The 22,078-nt window shown below is 44.9% G+C and overlaps 1 protein-coding gene across 6 annotated transcripts in view; it reads right to left on the bottom strand.

The window, feature by feature from the left end:
- RUNX1 (RUNX family transcription factor 1) overlaps window positions 1–22,078 on the bottom strand; it is a 163,691-nt gene that overhangs the window by 23,846 nt on the left and 117,767 nt on the right. For 5 of the 6 annotated variants that reach the window (XM_082768698.1, XM_082768699.1, XM_082768701.1 and 2 more), the window contains one exon: window positions 9,353–9,544. The exons of the other annotated variant lie outside the window; for it this stretch is intronic. In XM_082768698.1, the coding sequence (XP_082624824.1) occupies window positions 9,353–9,544 (192 nt within the window). The remainder of the gene's footprint in view (window positions 1–9,352; window positions 9,545–22,078) is intronic. 6 annotated transcript variants of the gene reach the window in all.

Genomic DNA, 22,078 nt, shown 5'->3' with positions numbered 1-22,078 from the left:
TAGGTCTCAAGGATATCAAAGAGACTGTTTGTTTGAGCAGTTATTCACGTGCTCTCCTGCAGAATGAGGATTATCATTTGGAGTTGGGATTTTTAAAATTAAATGAGCTTCAGTAACTGTATGCAGTGATAACTCAAATCATCATAAACACCATGCTAGTTCAGCTAGCTCTAAATCAGCACTACAGTAATAAAACAAACATTTCTGACAAAATGTTGTCTTTTCTACATTTCACAGAACACAGCAGTCTACAGCAACCTCTCTGAATACTGAAAACTTATCAATGAATGAAGCAGGGATTATGTAAATTTTTGCTATGAGAATGATTTTTGGCTGCACTATGTTTCATTAGTAATGATCACCTGAACTTGATCCTCAGGAAATAAGAACCTGAACCGGCCAAGTCATTCCTAAAAGCTCTGGTAATTGTAATTATTTAAAAATGCAAAGGATGTAAACCACAACGGTTTAGATTATAAAGCCAGCCTGGTGATCCTGTTCCATTTTTGGGTACCTAATCAAAGACACTGAAAGCATCCCTTTTTGCAGAAATCCAGGCTCCCTGAAAGTGCCTGGGGTTGAGCACCAAAACCTGGAAGCTCTCAGAACCACCAATCTTGAACTGATTATCTTGCTCAGTATAGATAAACGGAGTAAACCTCTGAAACAGACCTAGGCATTTACTGTCAGAAATCGAGCTGACCTTCAGAGCGAAACCACAATTTTTTAATGGATCTATTTCCCATGCCTTTGTTTTTCTATGCTTTTAAGTGAAGAGATGTATATATAGAATGAAAATGCTCAGACGGAGACAATCATCTGTTTGCCTATATAGTGTGTTTCCTCTGTTTTACAGAGCACATCCAAGCACACTGTTCTTTGCATGCAAGCAATCTCCTTTTATAGTGGTCACGATATACTGAACACATAGGGAACACATATAAGTAAGTTTACTAATGGTGTACCATGTACTCATTCATGCAAGGGGAGCTCTGTGAACCCTCTACACACATGGGACCATCAGTGGAAAAGGCAAGGGCATGCCTGCACTTGGGGCTCTGAAGGAAGCCCCCTGCCCCATGGAAAAAAGCCCAAGGGTGAAGACGGCAGAGATCTACACCACAACACATGGGAGATCTGCGCACAGACCCATTGAGCTGAGGCAGAGTTTGGAGGAGAAAAATGAGAAGGTCTGGTGGATTCAGGTCTGCCTGGGCTTAGGGACTAACCCGTGTGTTATTCTCCTTGTATTTTTCCTTCTTTGTTTTCTAGATGGCTCTGCTCTAACCCCCCAGCGGTTCAGGTTTGGAAAGGCTCAATTCAGTATTTGAGGGAAAATAATACATTCAATTACAAAATCAAAGCAGTATCTCCTGGCACATGGGCAGCATCAGCTGAATAATAAGCTGTTTTCAGTGGGTGTTTGTTTTTAGGGTAAGGAGTTCTTATTTATTTTTTGTTTGTTTTATTTACCATGGGAGGTAATTTGAGCTCTGGTATCAAAACATGTCATGTTCTGCCAAGAGGGGATTAAAGCAGAGAATGCTATGGAAAGAAACTGGATTTGTCAGTAAAGAACTAAGAGAGATTTTATTTACCAGAGTTTTGCAATCAGAGCTTTTAATCTTCATCACAATTGGGCTATTCAAAGGCCAAGAATATGCTTCAAGGGCCAGTCAGGAATAACCCCAAAAGCAAAGAGTAGCTCAAATGCTAAAATGCTAACAAGTGCACGGCCACTTGCTACCCTCCAAGGTTCACGACACTGGGAGCACCTGCCTCTGGGGCAGGCAGGGATATTTGCTTTAGATGACTTCAGCACGCCAATGCAACAGGTGGGATTTGGTGCTGGGCAAGAAAGGCAGTGAACCAGGATAAGGTGTTCCCATGGAAAGGCAGGAGAGCCCAGAAACACGGCTAATCTCAACAGCAGATATGGAACATCGTGGAGGTACAGGGGGGGCTGTGTGAAAGCTGTGCTCCTGAGAGATGTTCAGCCTTCTCTGCAGCCCCAAACGGGAAGGCAAGACCTCGGAAAGGTGCCTCCAGCACTGCTGTGCCATCCAAGAGCCAAATAAGCAAGAAGCGAGCCCGAGGAATTCACTCTTGTCTCTGACCATCACGGTGGCTACTGAGAGCACTTGCCTTGGGCTGGAAACATCAACGCACCTACAGGAGTCCTGCACTGAGTCAAAGGGTGCCTCTGCTTCTGCAGAGACATAACGGAGTGTGGGGTTTGCCTTACTGATTTGGGAATGGCAGACCAAAGCAAAACAGAGAGAACCGCTGTGCAAGTTAAAAGCTGAAACAGGGATACTTGTTCCTACCTGCAGGCTCTGTTTCTCTTAGCAGTATCCATCAGCTTGACATTGTTCTCATGTGGTAAAAGACATGGACTGATTAATGAAAAATAAAACTAGTTGGGCACAAGCTGCCAAATTTTATCAGTGCCCAAAATATTCAGCCAGAGAGCTAGAGGCATTTCCAAAGGCATCTCTGTAGTTGTCACTAATTTCTTGGGGGCCAAGATACTTGGCCATTACCAAAAATATTTTGATAAGTTTTTCTAAAAACTTTTTGAAACATCAAGTTCCAAATAGCTTGCCAAATGGTATGCAGAATGACTTTGACAAAGTCTAAGCTCCTTTCCTTCTGCTTTGAAACCAAGGTTTCCCTCTCTTTAGTTAAAGTTGTCCTCCAGGATGCTCCATATTGAGGACAGAAAAAAATAAGCAAATAAACAAAAACAAACAACAAAAACAACAGAAGGAAAATTTGTGTAAGTGGAGATGTTGCTTGGGGACTGAGAACATATTTGCTGCCTTATCTAGTGCTTTTTTAATCTCAGGAAGTGCCAGGCAATTGGAATATGAAGATTGGTATCTTTTAAATATATCGACACTTGGAAATCTTCTGGATTAAACACCATTACATAACTCTTTCCATTAGGGCGTTAAGTTGATGAAAAAGCTGAGCAGTTTCAAGCCCTTTCTTTTCGAGAGCTGCCTGCAAGGAGGCTGGCAGGGCTCTTGGACAAGGCTGGTGCCCCCGGGGCAGGCGCCGAGGAGCTTGCTTCCTCACCTTGCTCTGCCCCGGTTGGGACCAGACTGTGAGCTGTGGCTGGAGAGGATGAAACCTCGTGGCTGGATGGCTTCCTGCAACTCTGAACTGGGAAAGTCTTCTCCTCAGCAGACCAGTCATGAGGTTTGCAGCCCCAACTACCTGCACATGGTGTGAAACGGAGGTATTGCTGGTGGTGCTGTTGCTGGGGACCTGGCTGAGATCTGTCCTGGGAAGCACTGGAGACCTGGCAAAGGAGGTGGGAGCCAGGAATGCACTGGGAGTCTGCAGGCAAAGACTTCGTCTCAGCACTGAGATCTGACAGAGCAAAGTGTTGAGAACATCCCTGAGCTTCCCACTGCCTGTCCTGGAGAAGGAAAAGTTTCTCATTTGGCCTCGGTGAAGCCACAGGTGCAGGGAACTGATCAAAAGGAACAAAATATGGGCCCGGAAAGCATCTCTGGGGTAGAGCAGCCCAGCCACATCCTATATTGTGCGCTTACATAACATAGCAAGATCCATCTTAAATTACATGTTTCTGTCTCTAATCACCCCCCTGGAAGGCTGCCAGGGCCACGCTGATACGTGGGAACCATCTTCCAATTTCCAGACTAAATTCATTGATGACTAGTTTACAGAATAACCACTTGCTCCCAAGCCAGCGTTGTCCTTTGATGCCAATGGTGCTTCTCCCTCCTTGGTGTTGAGCTTCTCTGCTGTGTTTATTGACTGCAATTACCTTCCCTCTCAGCCTTTGTTTTGGTGCCCTGACTTAACCTGGTTCTGCTAATCTCTTCTTAAAGTAAGGTCTCCGTTCCTCTTGTCACACTAACAACCCCCTTTGCACCTAGTGCAATTTGAGTTAATTTTTTTGAACACTACATGATCATGGCTTTATCCAAACCTCAGCTGAGATTTTTTTTTTTTTAACTCTCTATCTTGCTCTGAATACAGTACCCACCTATGGTATCTCAAAATGGCAAAACTGGTGGCCTGCTTCTGTCAGGTGAGAAGGCGATGAGGAAGAGATAGTGGAATAAATGTTTCTAACCCCGAATGGAGGGAGTTCCTCAGGACCGCTCTCATTTCTGGGCTGCTTCTGGCTATAACAACCCCTCTCTTATGTCACAAAGAACCAGCCCTGCAGACAAGCAAAGGCTTGGCAGAGGTAACGCGTCACGGCAACAAAATTTTATCCCTGTCAAAATTAAAATTTGGAGAGGACCCAACTGGTTTTAAGAACCTTGCAAATCAAATGAAAGCCACGCATCTCGCTGCAAGGAGCTGATTTCCACATGGGGTGAACTGGCAAAGTAAAAAGCAACGCAAAGAGCTGGAGCCAAGAAAGAATGGATGCGGTGAAGCTGAAGGTTATTTAGTTATATTACACACCTATGGCGTGTATCTTTGACACACTGATATTTACAATCCACTTTTTCTATTACGTAGAGTACATTCTGTATGTACTACAGCCTCCTGAATGTTCTCTAAGATATAGGTACCCAGGGTGTTAGTTTCAGAGCAAAACGAGAAGCAGAGTTCTGTTGGGCTGAACGAGAGAGGAATTGCTTTGAGTAAGCTAATCTGGTTCACACAGCAGCGTGCGCATCTCTTCGTACGCGGGCTGCTTTATGACACAACAAGTAAATAGCAGGGTGAGTCTGCTACTGATGACACCGTACCCTTTAAAAAGAAAAACTGCTGAGGTTATTCATGGCAATATTAAAGTATTATCTGCTGAGACATATATGCGAATCAAAGAAATGTATTGTACCGTCAGTAGAAAGATATTTCTCTCTATAAAAATCTCCTTTTTGACAGAGCCAGCTGGAAATATTCCAGCTAAACAGATCGGCTTAGCAAAATATTTTGTGAAAACACCACTCGTTCGGCAAACCTCCTGCGACCTCCCGGTGGCTGTGGCAATCAAGTTCTGAGCCCACAGCACCTCTCCTTCTCATGGTGTCCCTCCTGCCTTGACCCTACATGCTCCCAGCATGTTGGCTGCCCGCTCCCAGTGCATGTGGGGCTGGGGAGGCGAGCTCTGCACATCCAGGAAAAAGCACCGGAGCATTGCATCCCTGGCCACGCGGCTTGGCAATGACATGAGGGCTGCCAGTGGCCACCCAACGCTACCCTGCTGGTCGAGGAAGGTGGGAGAGCTGCTGATAGGCAACGTGCTGAGCTCCGGCGGCACCTGTTTGACGTGCTGTATTTTGGGATGGAGAGGTCAGGTGGTGAATCAAGTGGGAACATGATGATACGTGTGCCGAGGGAATGACAGGGAGAGGCAGACGCGGCCTGAGAGAACGTGAAAATGTAGGTGGCAACGCATGAGGGGAAGGGCTGTGAGTCTGGGAGCCTGTTTATCTGTCCTGGCAGGGAGCGGTGCGCACACCAGCTAGGATTCTCCAAAGCTCCCCAAAACTGCGTTTTGCAGCAATGAAAGATGGAGGCACAGCCACAGCCCTGTGCCTGCTGCCAGCCTCTGGGAAGGGCTGCCCTGCACGCACTTCTGGCTCTATTAACCTATGGCCGGCTAAGCCGATTCAAAAGTGGAAATATTAAAAGTTAGGGCAGGATGCAGTTATGGCAAGAACAAAGCCATCTTAATTCCCCACGCTTAAACACTGCCCTTGACTCCACTGCTGCGTTTCCCTGGTTCATGGGAACCCTGATAAACTCTGGCTGGTTTTGGTGGAGAGAGATTACGATAGCAAGGACCTTGAAATGTCTCCTCAACAAAGCACACTGCACCTGGAGGAAGACAAAAGGCTGGCTTGTAACAGAATAATCTCTCTGTCTTTATGTTTCTTGCTAATTCAAAGAGCTGATCTCGCCATGATCTCTGTTACTTTGCTGTTGGTGCTAGTTCTCTGCTTTGGTTGAAGATCTGTCAGCAATTTTATTACAGACTCTTGTTTCCAGGGATTTAAGACTTGGTCATAAAAGCATGGTCCCAGCTGAAACTTAGCATATGAGATTACAAAATTAAAAAAAAAAAAAAAAAAAAAAAAAAAGTGAGCAGGCAAGCTCAAATATTTTTAAGGCTATAAAAGCGTAAACAGAAACAGAAGCATGCAGCTTAAAGTGATTACAATGATTGTTTGTTTTCCCCAGACAGGAAAAATTACTTTATTTTATTAATTTTTCTAACCTATGGGTAATTAATAAATCATTAGTTGGAAGCATTCTTGGGCTAATTTGAAAAAAAAAAAAAAAAAAAAGGATTGAAATTGAAATAATTTAATTGTACACATTTTTGGATGATATTCCTGATGCCCTAACTTATGTTATTTGTTAGCTCAATGTTACTGCCTCAAAAAGAATACCTTCTCAGGCTGATGACTTACACCTTTAAAATATTTCTATTGACCCTTAATAAATCATACTATAAAGGAGCCGTATAAAATCATATTTTTAAAACTCTTGAATTATGGATCTACCTACGCTGGTTAACACTAACCACTATAAAACCAGTAATTATGTATTTACTGTCTGGTTTAGACTGGTATTAGAAGAAACTCAACCGTAATATATACAGAGAGAGATTTACATTTATGGCACATATAAATTTCAATGCTCGTCGAGGGTTTTACCTAAACTTTCATAAATAACAACCCAGCACAGCTCACATAGCTCTATTTTCTTTTCCTCTCTGCAAAGGAAGGGGTAAGTTAAGGATGAAGTGTTAGCTGGCGCTTGAGCTCTAACTGAATTTCCTTACTCTGCGAGCACAGGTCAAATCCTTTGACACGATACGCTTGGTACTTGCACAAAGTAATCTTTCAAGTTAAAACATGTGTGATGTGGTGGAAGCCTTCTCTCCCCTTCGGTTCCCCTTTTGTCTGTGAATTGGTTATGGTTAGATCTTTTAAATGAACAGGTGTACTTGCTCGCTTTTTGTGATACGAAAGAAGCATAAAACTCGATTATAGCAATTTATGGTCTCTTAACTTGCTTGGACTTGTATCCATGACACAAGCAGCTTTATGCTCAAATTCAAGACTTGGTAAAATAGGAAGTTAAAATTAACCTCAATCCTTTTATAGATGAAAACCTCAACAAATAAACAGTGGTTTAGTGGCATGGCAACCTGCCCCTTTAAATCCAAGAACTAGTCTGAGATGTCTATTTTGAGTTAGTTTTGTTTTTTTTAAAAAAAAGATAATTGGACTTGGATGAGCAGAGGAGTAGCCTGTGATTCATACCAGTGTGAGTTAAAGCACGGCGCAATGCTGCTGCTGAGAAGTTAGCAATGTATGGGCTTTTTGTGTCTTACGCCCATATAAAAAGCCCCCCTACTCTCTTCAGTGAGAGTTTAATAAATGTGTTTCAGGACGTGAAGAAGTACATGCCGGTATGGCAACAGGGTGGAAAGGGTCAGAAGCATTTCATTTTGGGGGCCTGCCTTCTGAAACATGATGCTGTTGAGTAAAAATAAAAGGCATGAAAACACCCGTACTCCCTAGAGATCTCCCATGAGACCAGCCCAAAAGCCAGCCCTACTTTGAACACTGAACAAAACGCGATGGTGCTGTAGCTCCTTGCCACTGCAGCCCTTTTGCCTTGCTGCAACAGTGGGACGAAGGCAAGCCCTACAAGCCAAAAGGTGCCTGCAGCAGAGGGAGTCAACATCAAAGAGGCTTCGGGTTTAGGGTTATTTCACTGGTAGAGGCTGCAGCCTCAGCAAGTTGCTCAGGAGGGTCTTAGGATAACGTGCAAACTGGGGAGGCAGAAGCAAAGGGGAACTCAGGGGAAGCTTTGAGGAGGGTATCGATGAGGAAACACCAGCAATTCAACTGGTACCGCCTTCCAAGCTACATTCACAGGTGAAACACATTAAAACCGTGTTTGTGAAGAGCAAAGCAGAGCAATACACTAAATATATTACTGAAGAGAGCAGCTGAGCCCCCAGACAGGCGTGAAGCCGTCCCAGCAAGGGACCTCCATGTGGAACAAGGGAAGGGGGATACACGGGGCTGAACCCGATACTCTGCTAAGCATATAGTGTTCCCGAGAAGCTGAGGAATGCACGTCTGCGACCGATACCTCCACCCACAGAGCTGCAGGCTGCTGAGCAGCCGCAACAGCATGGGCATTTGCTTTTGCAGGAGCTGAGCTGCACAGAGGGGAATCCCAACGTGGTCTGCTCTGCAGATCAGAAAACCAAGGGAGGCTGGTGAGGTGCAGGATGAGACCCAGGAAAGGACACTGTGTGGTCCTTCAACCTTTCTGTTTGCTTATTTGCTTTTTCCCTGCCTCTTTTTAGAATATAATATGTGGCAATGAGTTGGTTTATTTCCCGTGCTTCTCAAAACTGCCTGGTTCTGCATTCAGTGAAGTCAACAGAAGGTTTACAGTAGATGTCACTGGGCCAAAGACCTCCCTGGTCCTGGGAATAAAAAGATGCAGCAAGCATTGCATTCTGCAAGTGATAACCATTTCTGTATGCAACAAAGAGTAACCCTGGCTTTAAAAAATAAATGTTGAAAAAAGAACTTATTGCAGGAATTGATGGTAACCTTCTTCCCCCAGAGCACCAGCAGAGAACCTCAATTACAAGAGCAGAAGGAAACTCCACTGGGAACAGCTCTCACTACAAGTACCATATTGCACCCTCGCTTCGGAGGCATCTCACTACAAACCTGCACCTTGATATACATTGTGCAAAGTGTGTTATCAGCTATCATTACGTAGCGACCTGATTCTCTGCTTACGAAGTTCCAGCAGATTTCAGTAGCAGATTTGATCTTACTAGTGATAGACTCAACTCCAGTAGTGGCAGATAAGGTTTCAAACTGAATTGCTTGGTTTCACTGGCATCATCAAAGCCTGCATCTCAGAGGAAATCGGACTCCAGAGTCACTGTTTGGCAGGTTTTTGTTCAAATACAACCCAACGGATAACCACCAGCCCCAGAAATATGTTCAAACCATCCTGCCCACATTTAGATCTTGTCTCTAAGAGGTCCTCTGCAGGGGACAAAGCACTTTGTAAAATTCTCTTTGCAACTGTCTCTCTGGCAAAGGTCAAAGCAAGGCATTGACATAATTCTCTCTCATTCAAGCACACAATTAATTGATAACTACCCATCAGGAAATACACCTACACATATGAAAAGGCCTATGATAATGCACCTTTGCAAGAAAACAGACTTGCAAGGCCTCCATGGATCTCAGGACAGCCAAAAAGAGAGGCAGGGGCAAGGGGGGAATGCCTCCGAGCCCCATAGCTCTCAGCAAGGCCAGGCAGGCGCTGGGCGAGCAGGGGTAGGATTTTGGGTACTTACCCTGAATCTGACTCTGAGGCTGAGGGTTAAAAGCAGTGGTGTGGTTCAAGGAGGCTCGTGGGTTGGGTGTGGGGGCTGGGTGGTGTGGGCTGACCCTCATGGCCGTACGACGCAACTGCTCCAGTTCACTCAGGCGCTCTGAAAAGGACAAGCTCCCGGGCTTTGTCTGCTCATCTAGTTTCTGACGATGTCCTATTGTGGGAGGGGGGGGAAAAAGATCAGAAAATCTCACTGATACATGAGGTCTGTTGACTTTTTTTTTTTTTAAAAAAAAAAAAAAAGAAAACCCTCATCCACTGGCAAAGTACCTATCCAGCTAGCAGCTATCTGCAATTAAACTGAACCCAGCTCTCTGCAAAATCAGGAGACACAAACAAGTCATGCATTGAAACCATATCACGGGGCAGCCCAAGATGGCCTACTCTGAAAAAACGGGTTCACTGAAAAGTGTAGTGCACCTTCCTATTGCACCTCATAATGGGAGAGGAAGCATTTTTGGAAGGAGTAAGATCTGTTGGGACGAATAAAAGGAAGAAAATTGTGGTGGCCGCTGTGCTAAACCTGCATTGGAGTAACTCATCAGAAATTCAATCTCAGACTGTTGTGAAGTGCCATAATTAGACAAGTACTAGGGGGCTATAAAATAGTAAACCCAAACAAATCCCATTTTTGGATCCTTTAGCAATGGTTTTATAGACAGAAATAGGCAAGAAACACCAGAAGCTGGCAGAATTGCAGCTGGCGGGTCATGAAGTCTCCCTTAGTGGAGTTTCCAAAACATGAGGTCCCACCAGACATCCAACTCTAGGAAAGCTGGTGCTGACATTACAGTGCAGGCCAATGCACAGAGGAGTTAGCTTCGGCCATGTGCAAGCTATGGGGGCCCGCATGCCCCAGGGCAGCCCTTGGAGGATGGGGGAACAGGGAAGGAGCTGGAAGGCAGCGCAGCATCGGGGCACAGACAGGTTCAGCTGGAAGGGCAGACACCTTGTCTTCTCATGAGCAGGACTGGTTTCAGGATAAACTTTAGCTAGCAGCAATGAGCAATATGCAAGGAATAAGGTAATGCATTTCTAACTGCTGCCTGTGAGTGCTCTCTGCTCTGGGATCCTATGTATAGCCTTGTCACAAAATGCCATGTTGCTCAATAACCTCAAAGACTGAGTATAGAACATACACTAAGGATGTCTCATCTCTCCGTTTCCCCCAGTCCCAATTCCGCACTTTGCATTTGTCTCCAGAAATCAGCTGCCTTGCGAATCTTTGTCGCTTCTACTTTTTTCCTACAAGAAAGGGCACTGTTACCCTCACTTGAACACATCTCTACTGTCTAGCCCAGAGGCCAAATTTAGTTCTACTTAAAGATGGCATTATCCATGGTTTCTGCCAAATACCACAGTTTTCTGCCTGTCCGCTCCTGATTTTCATTGTCTTTCCACAAAAAGTTGCCTTTGACATCTCTCCACCCTCCGCGCCAGGAGGTGGCCAATGCTGCTCCTGTGGCAAGTCCTCTGTGAGCTCGTGGCTGCAGCAGTGAAACAGACTGGCACAAAACTCCCCAGAATAATCCACATGTCCTCAGAGTATTTAATGTTTAAACATTTATATACACCCAGCTTCCAATTCTGCATATCGGTGAATAAGCAACAAGCGATCTCTGAAAAGGTCTGTATGTCCCTTACTCTACAGTGTGCTCTTTCATGCCACCCTAACAGCTTAATCAAGACACAGGACCATTTTATACACTAAGGGGAAAATGTACATTTAAAAGCAGTTCCCAGTAGCTGCATTTCTAAAATTAAATTTTATAACTTGTATTATGGTTCCAAATCGCAGTGGCTCGGCATTTCTTCCTGTTGCCAGGCCCTTTGGCACAGCTTGAACTGTCTCAGATTCCACACTGTGCTATAAATTATCCCAAGAGGGGAAAAAAAAATTAAAATATAAAAAGACATATTATATAGTAGCGGTTTCATCGTTAAAGAGACCCATTAGGGCTTCCAGAAAAAAAAAAAAAAAAAAAAAAAAAAAAAAGGAAGGCGAGGGGGAAAGATGAAAAAGACTTTTATCTGACATTCTGGTGGGTCAAGAGCAAACGCTTCGTTTGTCAGCTGTGCAAAGCTGGACACTGCCCCAAGCCTCAGGCTCCTGACACCGGCCTTGAACGTGAACACGCGGAGTCATACAAGATGTGTAAAATACCTCATACATTTGGATTAGTTTAAGCTTCAGCGGGCTGCACCAAGGGCTTGCGGAGCCAAGACTCAGATCTTTCCAAATCCATACCCCCAGTGTAATTTATTCCTCATTTCAAATTCACGTCAGCCATTTTCTGCTTCCAAGCCAGCAGTTTGACCTCCCTATACCCTGCTTTCTCCTCTGCCGGCCAGGCGCTGCCCTCACGGCACCCTGTGCTGCGGCGGCCCGGCCTGGCCCCAAGCTATCCCACGACCCTGGGGTAAGCAGTTCCTGCGCTAAGGGCTGTGCTCAGGCCAGCGAGGCAACAATTAACGTTCCCCTCTGAAGCTCGTCCAGGCACTACATTTGTTCCTGAATTAACAAATGAGCCAAAGACGCAGCGTCCTCCCAAGGCCTCCACAGGGCACACTGCTCCCAGGCCTACCACCACATGTCTCTACATCACCCGTCCACCAAGCAAAGCGCCTGCCCCAGATTCTGTCAGTTTTGGGCATTGTCAGAGGATTCCTCCCTCAGCTTGTAGCTCCAAAAGTCACTTTCCACTCCCCATCACCAATCAGAAGACCTATCCAACCTTATCTCCCCTGCCGGCTGCTGCAGGTAGCAGCACTGAACCTGTTTTTGTGGTAGGAAATTGAAGAACTCTGTCAGAAAAATATAACAAATACAAATGGTTTTCCCAAGCCACTATAAACGCACAGGCAGAACATTGCTAGGGTGACTTGTATTTTTGCATTTATTAGCTTTACTTTGAAGTTATCCTCTAAACATTTTGCTTAAAGAGCAGGCAAGTTGTCCTCGGCTCACCCCTGTAAAGCACAGGACTATTATTATCCCCATTTTACAGGTGGAAAACTGAATCACAGAGAAATGAGGTGACCTGCCTGTGGTCAGACAGTGAACCTGTGGCAGACGCCTGCCTCCCAGCACAGCACTGTGCCCGCATCACCAGTCTTCACAGAACCACAGACTCATGAAGGTTGGAAAAGATCCTTAAGATCACCAAGTCCAACCATCACTTAACACTACCAAGTCCACCACTAAACCATGTCTCTAAGCACCGCTTTCAGACATCTCTTAAATACTTCCTGGGGTGGGGATTCCACCACTTCCCTGGGCAGCCCGTTCCAATGCTTGACCACCCTCCTCCAGAAGAAATCCTTACCAATATCCAATCTAAACCTCCCCAGGTGCAACTTGGTGCCATTTCCTCACGTCCTAACACTTGTCACCTGTGAAAGGAGACTAATACCCCCCTTGCTGCAACCATCTTTCAGGTAGTTGTAGACAGTGATGAGGTCTCCCCTCAGCCTCCTTCTCTCCAAACTAAACAACCCCAATTCCCTCAGTTGCCCCTTGTAAGTCCTGTTTTCTAGTCCCTTCACCAGCTTTGTTGCTACTCTCTGCACTCACTTGAGCACCTCAATGCCCTTCCTGTAGTGAGGGCCCCAAAACTGAACACAGTACTCAAGGTGCGGCCTCATTGGTGCTGCATACAAGGGGACAATCACTTCCCTGGTCCTGCTGGCCTCACTATTCCTGATACAGGCCAGGATGACATTGGCCTTCTTGGCCACCTGGGCACACTGCTGGCTCATGTTCAGCTGGCTATTGACCAGCACCCCCAGATCTTTTCCTGCTAGGCAATTTCCCAGCCCCTTTCCCATCTCTGAAGAGTAGTGTGAGGAACATTGAGTAAGAGTGGCAGACAGGAAAGCCATGCACCTCAATGCCAATACTCCCAGCACCAGGCAGGGTGAGGGGGAAGAGTTGCCACAAGAGGGGGTGGCATCTTTGCCTCCTGTGCTTGTACTCCCTCTTCCCTGGGGTTGCAGAGTTGGAGGTTTTCCATAGAATAAATATGGTAATAAACCCTTTGGCTAAACCAAAGGGGCTGGGAGTTTCTGGACTTTTTTCCTTATCCCTTTCAAATACTGAGGTCAGGCAGACTTTTTTACACAGAATATTAAATGAGGAGTGTAGAGAAAACATTAGCTTTTCTGATACTTTTACAGCAACATGACATGAAAGTGTTTTCCCTCTTAATGGGAGGGAAACGCAGTTTTATAGACTTCAAGAGGCTGTGGAGCACTCAGCTTGGATGGCGGCCACCAGCTCGGAGCCCTGGATGCGGAAGCCACCAGAACGACGTGTCTTGGCAGCCCCCATCCTGTGCGCATCCAGGAAAGGTGTGAGGCCCTCGGTGCTCCCATTCTGCCCGACGAAGCTACCGAAATTCCTGTGTACGCTCAGTAGGAGACTGCTGTAGTGAATTGATGCACTTTTTTTCTTTTCTTTCCAGTTTTGATGAAACGTGCACACTCTTCTGTCACTTGCTCCCATTCATGCACAAACCTCACAGTTTGGAGGAACCCAAGGGTACAGACCTGGGGCCGGAGACACACCCAGGCAGAGAAGCCTCAAGTTTTCATGTATATAATGCACAGGTTTCCTGCCCCAAATCAGCAGATTGTACTTGTGTGTATGGATAGCACAAGGGGAGCTTATTTAAGCAGAGTCCTTTGTCCCCAAAGTGAGCAGAATGCCTCCCTCTCTCTCCTCTGCATCCCTTTTTCCGAGGACAGAAACAGTGGATTTCACAAACTGTGCAACCCAAAAAGTGGTTTATCCAAGGGGAAAATGTCGTATCCGTTCAGGCTTTGCCAAAATGGGGAGCGACTGACCAGACCCAATGCTTTGGTTTAAAGAAATCTTGCCATTTTGGAACCATTTTGGAACTTGATCCAAGCATCTCCAGTTTTCAGGGCTGTTTGTGTGCAGGGCTTTGGTTTGGTTCCAGCTCTGGCTGGGTAGTAAATAAGCCATGTTTCACTGTGTCTAGCTAATAAAGTGGTAAACATTGTTTAGTACCACAGCGTTAAAATAAATCCAATTATTTTGTACGTAGTGAGGAAGGAGAAGAAAATCTGCTCTTTCACATTATTGTAGGAAGGGAGCACATGCTTTTTAGTGCAAAAAATAATATAATCTTTCAAACAAAACTGAATTAAAGTATAGGACTTCTATATTACTACAAAACTGAGTACTGCAAATGCTTGAAAATCATCCGTCTTGCTTGTTAAAAAAAAACACACATTTTTTTGTTAACAATGGAAATAGTGCCATAATATTTTTCTATGCCCCAAATGTCCCAGTGAAAATTATTTAGTCTTTTTCCCTTATTTGCTATCTCTACAGGAGCAGCAACTAATATAACACCATTTACTGTGTTTTAAAGCAGACCTGACTTGATCCTGCAGAGGTGTATGCACTAACCAGTTATATGGCAGCCCATGGGGTTCTAGAAAGTGATGCTTGAAAGTGAAACCAGCCTAAAAAGTGGTTTCCTCCCTAGCCTCCATGGTTTGGAAGGGACTTATACCACATTTGGGCATTACAGAGATCATTGCAGGACAGCACTGGAACACACCAACCTCTTGTACAGTGTTAAAAATACAGTGTAAAATGTTCCTAAAAAAGGAACTAGACACACTGTAGGATGTTTTCCTTCTCCTCAGTTAAAAATATTGCTGCAGTGAGGAGAAATAATGGTGATGGCAGTCAGACCTTCGAATAGATTCATCAGCAATTATATTTTTTGGCTGTTTTTCTAAGTACTGTGCAAGGAAAGCCTTATTTCCAGACAGTAGGAAGAGCATGGCAGACAGGATATTATGCTAAACATTTCTGTGTTGTGTCTGTAATTACCGCCAGAATCAGTGTTGGTCATCGGACCCAACCTAACCTTAGGCTCGAGGTACTGGGAAACACATGAATGAGACTGGACATGATGCACATGCACCATTCCCCGGCACAACGCACAGCCTGACATCCAGATGCCCTTCAAAAGCTGAACACCAAATAACGCCAGCGCTGTGTAATGCCAAATACAGACGGACTGACACCAGGAAATGTTTCCAGCTGCGCTTCTTCTATCAGCTCCCTGGCAAACGTCGGGATTTCCGTGCCTTTATGGAAAATCTGTTTGTTGCTCTGAGTAACTGCAGACATACTAGACGTTTCAGGTGTGATCCTTTGCTCAGCATTTAATTTTTCCACTTGATAATCCAATTTGGCTGTATGTTAAACAAGTGTCCAGTGCTGCCAAGAAGGCACACCAGGATTCACGCGGCACCTTTGCTGCTCTCCAGTAGCTCCCCCGGTGCAGACCCTTGCCCGTGGGAAATGCGAGGCAGCTGATGGCAGCTCCGTTCGGGTTCCTCACCCCACACTCGCTGCACAGTAGTGACACACACGCTGGCAGCTCCTGCTGAGCAGCTGGGGTACATTTTTTCCTACATTTTTTAACAGTAGTTAAATACTCCCAGTGATATTGTTTTTCTTACGGCTTCTTTTTAAAAACAACATTTAAAAAACACCCGACTCACAAATGGATACTATGGATAGAGCAAGCTACAAATTTCTAACAAGAAGGAGTCCTTCCCCTGGATGGGAGAGTCAGAATCAAGTCCATCTTGCCTGATCTGCAATAGAAAACGAACTTCAGTTTCCTATTTTCCATATGAGAGCCCTAACTATAGGATGGGAGCACATCTCCCCCCATTTCTATCCATATTTCATTCTCCAGCTGCAGCGAGAGAGCCCACATTTTGAGAACAGGAGTGGTGGGCTGAAGAGAGCACCCCTCCAAAAAAAAAAAAAAGGCAAAACCTGGTCCTCCCTCCAGCCAGGCACTCTGAGTGCACGACTACGGGCAAGACTATGGACTGCTCCTGGCTGGACCTCTCTGCTCCTGACAAACACTTGAAAAGTCTCTCACTCATCCTGAGTTACAACAGCCAGTAAAAGCAGTCTTGGAAATTGCTGCAAGACAGGAAAGATGCTTTCTCCCCTCCAGCTCTGCTGGTACAGCTCGTGCTGTACTAACAAGTAGCAATACACAAACATGCTTCTTCTTAAATCTGAACAACAACAACAAAAAACAACAAAACCCCACAATTACTTTTCTTGCCATGTATCCACCCTGCCATGATGATCCTGACATATAGGTGCCCTCGATTTTTGTTGTTAAAATGCAATTATTCTGTGGGTTCATCTCAGGAATTAGGTCACCTCAGTGAAGTAAAAGTAAGGGAACTGAGTGTTAGGAGTTTTGAGGGAAGAAGTTGTTCATGGAAGTTAAATTAGTCTTCAAAATTATACCCTTTGCCTTCTTTTCCCTTTCCCCCATGTTGATGTATATGCTCCAAAAATCCTGACTCCTTGACAAAGTTTGAATGACTCCCAACTTAAGCAGCACATTGCCAAAAGCCTCTTTTGTTTCTTTATAGTTTGCATCTTCCCACATGTACAAACCGCCATAAGAATACCCTCCAGACATGGGCTGAGACATAATAGTTGAAGATATGGATGAGAGAGGAGGTGCAGAATGAGGCACAACCAGCCAACCAACAACTAAGCCAGCAACCAAGAAAAACATAGGCACAAAAAGAGACCTCTGTCCAAAGAAAAAGCTGCAGAAACAGAAGCCACAGACTGCAAGGACTGATTGCTGTTTGGAGATGGTTGTCCCTTCACTGAATGCAGGGGATGAGGCTCCAAATTCAGGCACCTTGATTACATTACAGACTTACGTGGGATGAATCTGTACCCCCACCCTCTCAACCAGGGGTGTGCAAAGCAGGGATGCTAGCATTTGCTTTCCTTGCAGTGGTCAAGTCCCATGCTCAAGTCCCATGGCTCACTGTTTACATAAACCAGGGGAGTCTGTCAACACAAAACTAAATTTACCCTCCATGGATATTGACTGCACAAGGACTTGTGAAAAACTTTGCTCCTGTCCAAAAAAAAAAAACCATGTATCCCGGCTATGTGCTTCCCTTGAACTGAAGACCTTTGCTTTTTTGGCTGGTGACTGGTGTTTTCACACAATAGCTGAAAATACCTGCTTTTCTAAAGAAATGAGGTTGAATATTTTTATCTGTAGGTTACTAAGCAGTCCTTCCTCTGTACTAACGCTCCATTGTGCCTACACAGGACTGCAGTTCACTGAAAGCTCATAAATTTCACGCAGTTCTGCCTAGTCTTTATTTTAGGTTCTTGAACCATTTTTTTTTTTTGCTTTCCTCATTTTCTTTGCAGCTGCAGGGAGATATAGTAAGCTACTGTATAGCATTTTGAAAGCAGGGCCTCTGAGAAGTTTCCAAACTGCATACAAGCAGGTTATTCTTTGGCTTGTTTTCTTTGGCTTGGTGTTTGCAGTGCAGAATGAGTCAAACAGTATTAACTTTCAAGAGGGAAGTGGTGTGGTCAACCAAAACTGTTTGTGGCTAGATTGCGAAGATAGGTAGAGCAGGTAATGAAGAACAGCCCATAATGCAGGGTGTAGGTAGGAGAGGCAGACAGACTCAGACAAACAGAATCCTTAATAATTAAATCAACACGGTCGCCTAAATTTTTTTCTGCAGCTTTATGTGCTGGGGTTATGACACAGCCTGACTCCTCTTAGCTGGTCAGCCTGCAGAAGATGGCCTGGTGCATTTTGCTTAATAGGCTCAAACGACAGCACTCTGCCAGGGAAGAACAAAGGTCTGATGCTATTTAGGAAAAAAAAAAAAAAAAAAAAAGTATGAACTTTTCATTTGTGGCTGGTTTCGTGTCTCCTCCCATTTTCACAGGCTGTTCCTTATCTGCTCCACAATTAAAGAAGGCAAGGGAGATGATATTTCCATACTTCCCTTTCCTTAGGATATGTTTTGGATATTAACAAGCAGAATGTGCTGTAATACTAGAGACATCTCTTTCTCTTACAATTCAGAAATCAGTGGACGTGGCCTCTCCCAAGCAATTCTTTCCCTCCTGCTTTGCAATGACCCATGCAGCACTGATGTTCGGACAGTCTGACCAAGATTCATCAACAACATTACCAGATAATGCATTTACTCATTAAGATTCCCAATTGCAAAAGACAAGCAAAAAACAAGGGCACAAACTGAGATCCAGAGCAAAAGCCCTTTTTGCATTCATTACAATGGGTGACAGAGGATGAAGCAAAAACCTGACGTGTTTTCTTTCACACAGGCTTACAGGGACTGCTGCACCTTCAGATAACCCAGGGCAGGCAAAGTGAGGAGGGACTGCAGCACGGGTGGAAATGCCACACGGATTGACCCCGCCTTTCTCTTAGGTGCTTGTTTTGTTAAATCCCTAAATAAGGCGACTTCTCAAAAATGGAGGCCTCAGAAAGGCTCTGTACTGCCTGCCAGAAGCTTGCTTGGCAAACATGAGTGCCTGACCACTCCTGCATGGGGTGGAAGCTGCAGTTCCCAGAGGCACATCCCGCATTTTCCCTCCCCTCTCTCCCATGGGAGCCTGAGGAGGAGACCTCCCTCCATGTGGCATCCTGCTGAAGGAAGGGTGGAAGGGATCAGGCCGCAGAGGTGGCCTGCATTCACGTCCTGCTGCCCTCCCATGCACCCCTGAATGACACCTCCTCTGCTGCTGGCAGCGCAGCAGGCATTTGGTGGCGAGCCCTGGATGGGGCAGTGGGGTTGCCAACAGATGATCCAACAGCACCACTTGGCTGGCTAACCTCCTTCTAGGAAGGGCAGGGGTTATGTGACACCCTCGAAACCCCAGCAGGTTTCAACCAGAAGTCCACCGTTCCCCAGCTCATGCAAGGCCCCAGCAGCTGCTGCAAAGCTTTCATTTGCTGGCATTTTGTGTCTGCCGTTGAAAGCCCACCCTTGCAGAAGACAACGGGATGGATGCAGGACCAGACTCACAATTCTCTGGCTTAAAGCACCACCAACCCACTTCACCAGAAAGAAAATTGGCATGTCAGTGAGCTAGGGTCTTCAGTGGAGGCCAGCAGATAGTCACAACCCTGTGATGAACGTCAGACCTACTGGCTGCTTTGGAAGCATTTTCCTAAGTAATATGCAATCACCTAATTCTGCTTTTGTCGCAGCTACAGAGGACTTTCCCACTGATTTCAGCAGAGCTAGACCAAGACTGGCTATATTTGAAAATCCATCACGCAAACATAGGTAAACACTTCAAAATACTCACCGTAGTCTTTGTAGACACTCAATCACTAGGCAATAAAATAACGAACATTCAATGCAAAAATTCAATTGACAAAGATGAAAAAAGTGAAAGAAATGAAAAACGAACAAACAAACAAACAAAACACCAACCTACAAACCTCTTCTCAACTTAAAATCACTGTAATTCAAGAAGGAAAGAAAAAGAGCTGTGTGGGATTAAGTGACTCAAACAAGGAACTGAAATAATTTCTAGAGGACCAGGCTAGTTGTATTGCCATTCCTAGCCTACTCTACAACAACTCTGATTTCCTCTCTTTACCCGCTAAATGTGAGGAAGGAGCTTGTACTGTCAACATTTCTATCTACCTTTAAAAGAAACAGCTCAATAAATAGGCAAGCAAATATATATGAGCTGTCACACTCCCAGAAAAGCAACCTCTATAGCAATGCTTGACACAAGATTTTGTATTTTGGCAGTTTCATTAAGCTGAAATGACCAATTCCCTACCCATGTCACCCAACATCAATTCTCCTCACTGATTCAGCAGAGAGGCTAAGAAATGCCAGAGAAAAAATCCCAAACCATCTTTTCCAGGTTGAAAGGAAGTGTTTACACCACAAAACCTCAAGGATATTGGTATTAAAACCAGAAGGGAAATATTGAGTAGGACAAAAAGGATGCCCCCATCACCAGAGAATGCTGAGCATTCGCATGTTTCGTAATCCTTTGCATATCTTATGGAGAACAAACAACACTGTTTTTAGGAGCAGTGGGTTCTGTTGTGTAGCCCACTGTTTAAACATCTAAAGTCAGATGATCCTGTGCTATACAATGGTCCTATGATATTTGATGGTCTTGCTCTGGATGTGTTGCTCTGTAGAGATGCACACATAAGCATGCAAAGGCAACCAACAGCAGATGAAACCATTTAGAGACAGCGATGCACTAAGTCACACTGCTCGAATTCGGGCTAGAGATGTTTTGTAACTTCACGCAGCTGCTGTAGGCTTGCACGTTACCATTGCACAAGCTGACTACAACCGTCTCCAGAGCATGCTCATAATTTAAGCACCCGTCCACCCACTCGCCAGGCAGTGTCAATGAGACAATGGGATGCAAGGCTACAAATACACGCAGAGAAACAGCACTGCTCCGCCACCGGCTCTGCTTGCAGCCCATCCCTTTCTTTTGTCTGCACAAGATTTATTTAGATTGGAACCTCTTGGGGGTGAGTGTCTTAGCCAAGATTTTTAAAAAGTGATTTGCACATTTGGGTTCTTATCCTCAGAGGGCAGTGCGCTGTGGAGTGTGTGGCATGCAGCTAGTGTTAGTGAAGGCAGAGAGTCCCAGCCACGCTCGCATTTCAGTACAGGGACATGTTATACAGACACTGAACTTGAAAGTGACAGTTTTCCCTCTACACATTTTCTACTTTTAAGTAGCTTTGAAGCACTGTACATCTCCAGGTGAGTGGAAGGATCTGGTAAGCCTTCTCTGAAATTTATACGGTGGGTCTATTCCAATGCCACGATGATTCATGTTCTCATGATTTCTAAACTGTTCTTTGGTATATGTTAGTCTCAGTTTCCAGCAGATGGAGGTACTTGCAGCAGAAAGCAAGCAAGAAATTAAGGCATTTCATGTTATTTCAGGTTATCAAGATGATGGGATTGGTGAACTGTTTGGCTTTTCCTTGCAGGAGAGGCTGAAGGTGAAGGCATTCCTTCCATGTAGCTACAAGTCAAGGGTTTCTCCAGGAACTTCACGAGCAAGCAGGGATCACTTCAGACCAAGGTCTGAAGGTGCCCTCAACTGTGGTTGACCACACATGTGCACCTCGTGGCTAACTCTGTTGTGAGGCAAAAGCCAACCTTTGTCCCTGGAAAGGCACTTCTTGGGCCAGCAGCTCTTAAAGCATCTTCTCCAACCCTGCTCAGCAAAATTATTCACTCTCTCTCGCTCTGTTTTGCAGCATCATGCCCTTTGATACAAGGATGCCAAAAATGTTTTTGGGAAAACCACATATCCAATACGGGATAATAACATTTAATGCACAGCTTAACCCTGGACAGCTCAGGGCCACCAGGGCAAAATCTATGCAGCCTTTTCATTCTGCAAAGTTTTCAGGCACCTGGTCCATTAGTGATTTTTTCAGAGTTATGTAGGTTAAAACAATTCAATGAGAAAAACAGAAAGAAGCAGTCAAAAGAAGAAAAACCTAATTTTTGAGCAGACGTGCACAGTAGGTCAAATGGCCTAAGGGAAATATTTAATTTAAGAGTCATACTATTTCTACCAAGTTTCCCAACCAAAAGTATTTTCATCAGGAGCACTACTCTTGATCTGGTTACTGCTAATGATTTCCCCCATGGACTTAGCTCATAAAAACATAAATTGCTTTATGAATCATAGAATCATAGAAGTTGGAGAAGAAAATGATGGGTTAGGTCATCTTGCCCTTCTCACTGACAGTGCAGTATCATTTCTTTTCATAAAATAAAAAATAAAAAAAAAAAA

The sequence above is a fragment of the Aythya marila genome (genome assembly GCF_965140915.1).
Source record: "Aythya marila genome assembly, chromosome: 1".
Lineage (NCBI taxonomy): Eukaryota > Metazoa > Chordata > Aves > Anseriformes > Anatidae > Aythya > Aythya marila.
Note: the sequence above shows the minus strand (reverse complement) of the source record. Positions and strands in the feature narration are given on the sequence as shown.